At 31.9% G+C, this 9,686-nt stretch overlaps 1 protein-coding gene across 1 annotated transcript; it reads left to right on the top strand.

Annotated features, from left to right (window-relative positions):
* The first annotated feature begins 579 nt into the window (after positions 1-579).
* On the top strand, positions 580-3,832 carry LOC114178024 (uncharacterized). Its single transcript, XM_028063701.2, has 3 exons — positions 580-734; positions 858-895; positions 3,565-3,832. Exons 1-3 carry the CDS (start codon positions 662-664, stop codon positions 3,667-3,669), a joined length of 216 nt encoding a protein of 71 aa, XP_027919502.1. The 5' UTR covers positions 580-661; the 3' UTR covers positions 3,670-3,832.
* The last annotated feature ends 5,854 nt before the right edge of the window (positions 3,833-9,686 follow it).

Genomic DNA, 9,686 nt, shown 5'->3' on the forward strand with positions numbered 1-9,686 from the left:
TGAACAAATTTAGTTCTCCATCTTTAGAAATAGGTGAATTTAATTCTTTAAACCATATTTTTTTAAGTTTATCCGCAGATACCCATAGTACAGATTTTTTTTTACATCTCTAATTATTAGTGCACTATTACTTGATTGCTTCAAAGAATTGAGATAAAAAAAAATAGAGAAATCAAATCAATATTTTTCTATGTCGAACCTATTAAAAATCAAAATAATATAAACACGTACCACTTTTACTTTATTAAAATAAAATAATATGGTAGAAAATACGAATACAATAATGAATACAATAATGATGATTTGGACTTGTATATTTTTAATCAGTATATAAAAATGATTGATTTGTGTAATCGCTTTTTCTTTATACATTTTTAATTTCTGATAACATTTTTATGACGGTTTATTTAAATTTAATGATTGCCTTTTTAAATAATGATTTATTTAAATTTAACTAATCAGTTTTTCAACATTTAATTTAAAAAAAAAAAAAGAGGGACACACGCCGGATTGTTTCCCCTAGTTAAAAATAAGTAAAAATAGTTTTTTCTCAGGTTCTTTTATCTCAGATCAAAAGGAGTATTAAAGTTAATAAAACCAAATTCTGATTAAAGAGAAAAATCCAATTTGAAGAACAAGTTAAGCGAAAAATAAACAAGGAATGGCTAGAGACAGCGTCCTCACTCGCGTGGCGACCGGAGCCGCCGTGGGCGGTGCTATTGGCGGCGCAGTCGGTGAGATTATACCTCTCATCCTCTGTTTGGTTATCTCCTTTTCACTAAGCCGAACACCGCACATCTTTCACTCTCTTCTTCGGTTAATCTTGTCGATTTTGAAATTTGGTGCGTTGCATGCAGGTGCCGTTTATGGGACTTACGATGCAATTAGGTATAAGGTATGTGATTCGATGCCTCTATTTATCTAATGACTGAATTGGAAAAGCCAATTTGCCTCTTTTATAATTTGCCTCTCAAAAGGCAATGTTGATGACGGGTAAGGTTTTAATTAATGAAGAATTGAGGGAAAAAAAGTTAGTTTGTCTTTCATGAAAGAAATCATATTGGAGCCGAAAGCTATTTCACTGGGACATCAAGTGTGTTTCTGATTTTTTTTTTTTTTTAACTTATCTTAAACCCTAACTAAGTGTAAAATTAATGTTATATGAAGCTGCTGATTTAGGGACTTTGCAACTTATTTAACTAAGTGTCATATTAAGAGAACAGTTCTGATGAGGAATTTAACTGTTTAAGATCAAAGAATAAACAGGAGAAAGGGGGAGAAAGAAAACTTAAGCTTTGATTTTTTTCTTCTAGTAGAAGAACTGAATCAGAATGTGGGCAAAATGGAAGACATATTTACTGAATTCCTTTCTCTTCACTTGTGTCTCCATCACCTTTTTCTAATAATGACCGTGGTCCCTAAAACACTTCCCCATCCCAAAGCTTCACTCTGTAATCAAGATGAAATTTAGCATTTGAGAATATCATTTCTTAGTCTACTGGAGTTAGTTTACCACCAGTTCATTACCTGTAGTTCAGTTAGCTGATGGTAAATAATGTCTCGAATCCCCAATAACAGTTTTAACTGGCGTTAGATTGTAGTTAGGCTTCCTGTATTATAAATATATACTGTAAGCACAAACTCAGTACCAATTTTACTATTTTCCTCGTTTATCAATCAACAGAAAGTTGTCTAAAATTCTCTGTTTTCCCTAAACTCAGCATGGTCCAGATCGTAGGAAATCACGATGGCTTCTCCCATTCCACCACCTTCCATGTCTGTAGCCTCTTCTTTCCCACTCACTTTTTCTCGTGCATTTTCTTAAAAACTCAATGGAGATAATTTTCTTCTTTGCCTTAAACAAATTGTCAGTTATTATTAAAAGCCACAGGCTTGTCTTGTTCATCCTAAAACTCCACCGCACCTTCTCACTGGACATGATTGCTACACGAGAGCTCTTAATTCTGAATACCTAGCTTTTGAACAAGATCAGTTATTCTTGTCGTGGTTTCAATCTACCTGTTGCAAGCACAAACTCAGTACCAATTGTTTATTTTTCATATTTCTAATGTACATGAAGTCCTCTAAAACTCCCTCTATGTTTTCTTTGAACTCAAAGTAAGAGCCATATCTTGTACTCCTTATAGATCTTCCTTCAGTAATTTCTTGACATAAATGATTCAAGCTATATTTTATCATCCTTTACAGTAAAGCCCTTTCTTGTTGAGTTCATTTTGTATTTCTGCATCAACGTATTTCTTCAACTCCTCATTGGCTTTCCAAAGTACTTTGGCTCTGGCTATTGTAGATTCTATCCCCGAACCTTCTGTTTGGGTTGATTTCTCCCAGTTTCCTATAGCGCAATCTATATATTGATGTTTTGGATGACTGATAACTTCTAAATGCGACCCTTTCTAAATGCAATCTATATATCCAGTTCTTATTATCTTTTCACATAGCATAATTCATCATCTTTGGTAAAGAATCTGCCCAGCACCTTTAAATGTAGCCCTGACCTCTTCCTTCAATCCATTAAGAAAAACACTCCCATGAGATATTCAGGATCAGTACTTTGCGTGGGTCTTGTGTAGTGCTCACATTGCTCATGGTATCCTTCGCAAGTGTTGTGAGGCCCATTGTCATAGGGAAAATGTGGAGATGATAAGGTGATATTACCTTTCCTAAAAGATAAAATTCATCTTGTATTGGGATTTCCTTATAAAAAAAAAAACAAATTGCTTACATTGTAAAATTATGCCTATTAGTATTATTTGTATAGTGTGTTTGGACAGGGAATTTGAAAAGGGCAATTAATCTTTATAGAGAATTTGAAATGTTTTATAACAAGTCATTGTTTCTCATATTGATTTACAATGTCGAAGAAAAGACACGGATAGTATATTCTATGATGTACAGATACAATACGTATCAGATACATATGCATATTTTGAAATTAATAGGATATGATACGTAATACATGCATATTGAAAATGTACAAATTGAAAATGTACAAAAAATTCTTAGAAACATGATAAATATATGATTACTATTGTGTATATCCAAATTAAAATCAAATGTATTAAAAAATTTCAACATAAAAATTTATAAATTATTATCATCATAAAAATATTATTAGTTTATGTATTAGATACTTTATTGACAAGTATCGGTAAAATATCTCAAAATATCGGATACGGGAATCATGATACAAATTGAAATATCGGTGCATATTTTCAAGTTCAAGTTGTGGGTGTAGTTGAGTGTATGCAATTATGATATTAGAAAATATCTTACCATTTAACTATTTTAGGGGCTCCTCAGTCCTTTTTTGCATTTGTATCTAATATTCAATATTCAGTCTTGGACTACCTGTCAGTCATATGTATGCTCCAGCCGCGAGGCATTTAAATTAAAGCATTTATCTATTTATCGTCTGTTGGCATATATATCTACACATATATTCAACTGTTTGTCTGGTTATCTTGGGAGTGCAATTGTTTGTATTTCTGAGTTGATGTAGCTTCCGTGGTTTAGCTTCTTATATTTGATGTTGAAACCTTGCAGGTTCCTGGATTCCTCAAGATAAGGCATATTGGACAGACAACTCTAGGGAGTGCAGCTGTATTTAGCCTGTTCCTTGCAGCAGGAACCTTGATACGATCTCACTAGTTTGTGCAGTCATGGTGACGTGATTTCTTACAATTTTAGCCAACAGAAAAAAAAAAAAGTCATGTAACCTCACAGTCTGTAATCTTTTGAGTGTTGGAATTAAATAAAGATTTTTTTAAATAAACTGACTTCATATAATTAATTGACTTCATATTTTATTATCCATGCTAATGTCAAGAAACTTTCTCTATGTAGTGTTAATATTGATATCTAGAATCTACCAATTCCTAATTATGAAATTTTGCATTTAAAATTATTGTTTAATTACTTATATGTATAAACCTCACCTTTTTAGTCTTCATACTTAAAAATGTGCATATAGAGCTTAAAGTTCTGTTCTAGGGTTTTAATGTGTTCAATGCTAATATAGGATTTGCGAAATGTGGGTCAGAGGCATTATAATCCCTTAGGGCCTGTTCTCATGCGAAAAAAAAATACTGTAGTAGCATAATGGATAGCATAATGGAAAGCGATGAAGGAGAGAAACAATTGTTCTTTTTTGGGTAAAGGTAGCAATGAAAAGACGAATAATTGTGATATTACTGTATAAATCGATCTCTCTCTTTTTGAAGAGATTTAAGGGATAAATATGATAAATTACTACAGTATTCTTATTTTCATGTTATTATATGTAAAAAAAAAAAAAATCACGTCGCTGCTGCACTCATAGGCATGGGCTCGAGGTCTGGGAATAAGATTCGTGATGCATACATTTATATCTGATTCTAACTTTCCACTTACCACATTTGTATTCGGTTACAAATGGTTAAGTATTCGGATACATGTTACTTGTATCCGATTCTACTTTACATTTGTATCCCATGTTTATCTTTTTTTAAATTAAATATTAAATTTTCTAAATTAAATATATTTTAATATTATTTTTTCAATTCATAAATATTTATAATATTTTTAGTTATGAAAATAACATATGAAAAACTAATTACAATTTATCTAAATTTCATTTAATTATACTTTTTTTAACACCAAGAACAATCAGGTCATTCTACATTTTTATCTATTAAATTTAATTTTTTTTAATTACATCAGTTAAATCTTTTACAAACTTTCACGAAAATTACTCTTAAATCTACCCCACTATCACTCCCAAATCCATAAAAAAGAATAACATAAATATCATCTTCTAATTAACCCAAATCAATATTTCTCTCCCTCAAGTCATCAACCGCGTAAGAATACACCTTTATTGTTAACTATACAAATTTCCCTAGAGTATCTAATCATGTCTTGTTCATATAGTATCGTACCTTTAATACTTTTTCTCACACTGAAGCATGTATATCACATGAATCAAGTGTGTTACGGATAGAGAAAACTTTATTATATCTCCGGTTATTTTGATTAATTTTGATTAAGTGTTTACAAAATAAAGTATAATATATGAAGACAATCTGTATTTTAGCATTAGATCATGACATATAAAAGTACTTTTGGCATCACTATGTTTGATGAGTTTAAACAGATGATAAAGATACATGATCTTAAAGAATAATTCAAATATTATAAATATTTATTTTACGTTCTAGAGAATGTTCGTTATAATCGTCTTAAAAAATATTTCTTAAAAACTTCTTTACCCTAAAGATATCTTGAAGAAAGTATAAATGATGTTCTATTTTGTTTAAAGTATAATTCAAATATTATAAATATTTATTTTACGTCTATGATGTACAGATATGATACGTGTATCAAATACGACACGTATCTGATACGTCGATACGTTTATTTTCAAAATAATAGGATACAATACCTGATAGATACCTGATATATGAAAATTAAAAAATATACAATAATTCTTAAAAACATAATAAATATATGTTTTTGTGTGAATCAAAATTAAAATTATATGTACTAAAGTTGTCAACATAACAAATATAAATTATTCTCATCATAAAAGTACTATTTAAAGAAAACTCTTAAATAATGATTAATTTTAGTAACTAAAAATATGTTAGAGACCAATTTATATTTTGATAGTCAAAATCTGGCAGCTAATTTTAATGACCAATTTAGAAACCAATTCATAATTGAAACTATTTTAATTATCAATTTAGAAACCAATTATAATTCATTGATAAGTATCGATAAAGTATTCGAAAGTATCGGACACGATAAGTGTTGGATACGGATACGTAATCTAGATTGAAGTATCGGTGCATCATACTTTTACATTATAGAGAATGTTCGTTCTAATCGGTCTTACAAAAGTATTTCTTAAAAACTTTTCTACCTTAAAGATATACTGAAGAAAGTATAAATGATTTTTCTATTTTTTTTTAAGTATAATTCAAATATTATAAATATTTATTTACATTATAGAGAATGTTCGAATATTTCTAAAAAACTTCCCTACCTTAAAGATATCTCGAAGAAAGTAATGGTTTTCTATTTTATTTAAAATATAATTCAAATATTATAAATATTTATTGTACGTTATAAAGAATGTTTGTTTTCTAATCGGTCTTAAAAGAATATTTCTTAAAACTTCTAAAAGTATAAATGGTTTTCTATTTTGTTTAAAGACTAGATATACAATTAATGTTACATGAAAATGAAAAGTAGTTAATGCATGCGTGAATGTGGACACATGCAACAAATTCAATGTCTTAATGATTAGAAAAAGATTTCCAACAGTTTTTTCTTGAAATTGTGTACAGAACAAACTAATAAAGTTTTGAACAACCCTCCATAAAGATAGAATCTCAGCTTGTAAAATCTACCTCGTTAACAAAAGATTATTGTGTTCTTTAACTACCTAGAAAAGTAAATTTCATCTTATATATGTCATACGATATAACACCTCTTTTAATTAGTAAGTTTCCTACCATTTAATCACATTTTCTTGTAATTTAGAGTTTTAGTTAGAAGTAATTTTGTTTCAAATAATATTCAGTTTTAATATAAAATAGTTGTACTACAATAAATAGTTAGTTTTAGTTATAGGAAATTAAATGTTCTATTTGATGTAATATATATATATATATATATATATATATATATATATATATATATATCAACTAGAATATGCATAATAAATTAGACATGTTGCATTAATTCTTGTTTTTGTTTTTTATTAATTATTAACTCTGAACTTCTAAAATTAATATATTTATTTGGAACGCTCCAGCTGTATTTAATACTATAGAGGATTTATTATTTTATCAATGAATGGCATTATAGAGTAGTATAATTTTATTATTTTTTTTACTGTATTTACGTGTTTCGGGTGTAGGGGTCAAGCACCTACTATCAACACTCAAATTACCCGCAAGTCCTTTTGTTCTGTATTCTCCTTAGCTAGCTGGTCAGATGCTCTATTTAGTTCAATCCTTCTCTTCCTTCGTTCGGCCAGTCGGATGATCGGGGTACCAGTCTAAAAGACTCTGATGCTTAAGTTAGTTTAAGGTCGATCGGCAGATAGTAATAAATGTTGTAATAAATGTAGTTTTCAGATCCTTACCAACCTACCTTGGGCCTCTATTTATAGTTTTCGGTATGGGCCCATGATTAGGGTTTCTTAATCATGGTCTAATTACTTTTTAAACTTGATTACTAACTTGTATTATCTTAATTTACTTTTAACTTACTGATCCAGGTTTTGGTGTGGCTGCCCGACCGAAGGGTCGTGCGTCTTGTCGGTTGTCCTTATGAATGAGGGTCTCCACAGAGGTGGAGACAAAGTGCAATTGGAAATGAACACGAGGGGTGTTTAGTCCGGCTGACCGACGGGTAGTCGATTTAGTGTGTTCAAAGCTGAGACTTCATCCTGAGAACGGGGGGAGCCTTGGTCGCAAGCTCCCCTTAAAGCACTCCGGAGATATCGCTACATCAACGTCCCAAGGTGAGGTCCGCTTGTAGCGGGCGGCCTACGGCCGCTTGACCTTGGTCCGCCTGATCGATGGGCCATACAGTACATTACGTAATTTAGAAATTGGTTTTTAGTTGTTTATTAATGTCTCGGATAAAAATTCTTTTAAAATTATTAAAACTTATTATATGTCAGATAGGATAGTATGACTAAAATGTGTCGGGCGGGTCCGATAACCCTAAAAGATCGGGCAGGTAGGATGCCTTAGAGGTGTCGCACGGGCTCGAAGACATAGATGTGTCGGGCCAGTCGGCGAATTGACTAGTACGAGCCCGACTGACCCAATAACCTGTACGGGCTCGACCGAACCAACAACTCAAACAAGTCTGACTAGCCCAACAACTCATACGGGCACGCCCGACCTGTTGACCCGACAAGCCTGACTTGCCTAACAACCTAGATGGGCCTGCTAGCTCGACCACCAAAATGGGCCCGACGACCTTGATGGCCCTGATTGGCCCGACGACCTAGACAGGCCCGACTGGCTTGACGGCCTAGACAAGCTCGACCACCCCGATGACCCGAACGGTACTGATTGGCCTAACAATCTAGTCGGGTCGGGCGGCCCAGTGATACAAACTGATCGAGCAGGCCCGATGACACAAACAGGTCCAATGACCCAGATGGGTCAGGCGAGCCCGACGACCTAGTGGGGCCATGTGAGGCCAATGACCCAAATGAACCAGGTCGGATTGACCCATCTAGGTTCTCGAGTCCATTTCCAAATTTATCATGAACTCAAAACATAATTAAGCTTAAAATAAATATTGTTAAAATGAAATTTTATCTCACAAGAAATTCAATTGTTTTATCCAAACAAGAAATTTAAATGTAAGATATTTTAATTTCTTTATCCAAACAAGTTATTTAGAAAATGAAGGAAATTTAATTGCAAGTAATTCAAATACAATGCATTTTAATTTCTCAACATTGTTGAAATGCTTCATCCAAACACAAGATAAAAGAATAGGTTTTATTGTATATAAACTTGTTTTGTATCCTCCATTACCCAACATCCACAATATCTTCTATCTGTCATAGTTGAAGGAAGTGTGTGTATGTGAAAATATGTATAAAAAAAGGTTGAATTGTGTTTTGTGATTTTCTAAAACATTTCGCAAAGTTTTGTAAAGTTCATTTTCACAAATATCCTCTTCCTAAATTAGTTATAGTTTAATAATATCCATCATAAAAAGAAATGAGTATGGTTGAGAAAAAACATTGTTCATTTGTTCACTTCATAATCAACACAACCAAAGTTTCACTATTATAGACTACCACTACAAGCGACAAAACATTTATTATTTAGACCTCTCGTAGTTAAACACGAATATTATTTGAAACACCATTACTCCTTATTAAATTGAGTACTATTTAAGACATAGTCAATATTAACTAATATTGGATATTCATCAAAACTAGGGATGGCAAAAGAATTCGCCTCTGCGGGTAGTGGGTAGCTGGTAATTTAATACATGTTTCTTAATGGGTATGGGTCGGGTATCATACTACTCGTACCCACGGGTACCCACTACCTGTTAAGAAAATGAAATTACATATTTATTCATGTTAGGTTATAAGATATTAGGTTGATGCTGAAGTTTATTTATTTTTTTGGCTCACTGTTGCCATCCAAGTGCTCTAGGATTTTCGAACAAGTAAACCCATGTTTCTTCTTTCATTTTCTCTCTTACAAACTTAACATTCATCTCCAAAAATTGTTCTTTCTCCCTCTACAACTCCGTTTTTACTCAACAACCCTTTTGGGGTATTATCCCTTTTGTTAACCCATTTTCCTTTCACTCTCTGCTTCCAGTTTTCTCGTGCTGAATCTTCCAAAGACTGTCCTCCAATCCTTCAAATTTCGGGTCAAGCTTCAAAAGGGGTATGTTTTTTATCTCTTATTTTAGTTCTAGGTTAATACATGAACTTGAACTACTCATGACTCCAATTATTTCTTATTGAATAAATTGAACTATCCAATTATTTTTTTCCTGTCTGATTAAGGTCGTTTCTGGATCTGGAGAATTAAGAGATATATTTTTTTAAATTAGAAGTTGTGATAAGAGCTAAAAAATGACACTGATTAACCACCGAAAATAAGGCCATTAAAACTTGAAAACTTGTC

The sequence above is a fragment of the Vigna unguiculata genome, chromosome 1 (genome assembly GCF_037176805.1).
Source record: "Vigna unguiculata cultivar grain cowpea cultivar isolate G323 ecotype 2 chromosome 1, ASM3717680v1, whole genome shotgun sequence".
Classification (NCBI taxonomy): Eukaryota; Viridiplantae; Streptophyta; class Magnoliopsida; order Fabales; family Fabaceae; genus Vigna; species Vigna unguiculata.

Bases quoted from the DNA above. Each gene is read 5' to 3' on its own strand.
- LOC114178024 (XM_028063701.2), top strand. From the start codon at position 662: ATGGCTAGAGACAGCGTCCTCACTCGCGTGGCGACCGGAGCCGCCGTG. The intron at 735-857 runs GTGAGATTATAC...CGTTGCATGCAG, and splicing joins TGCTATTGGCGGCGCAGTCG to GTGCCGTTTATGGGACTTAC. The intron at 896-3,564 runs GTATGTGATTCG...GAAACCTTGCAG, and splicing joins ACGATGCAATTAGGTATAAG to GTTCCTGGATTCCTCAAGAT.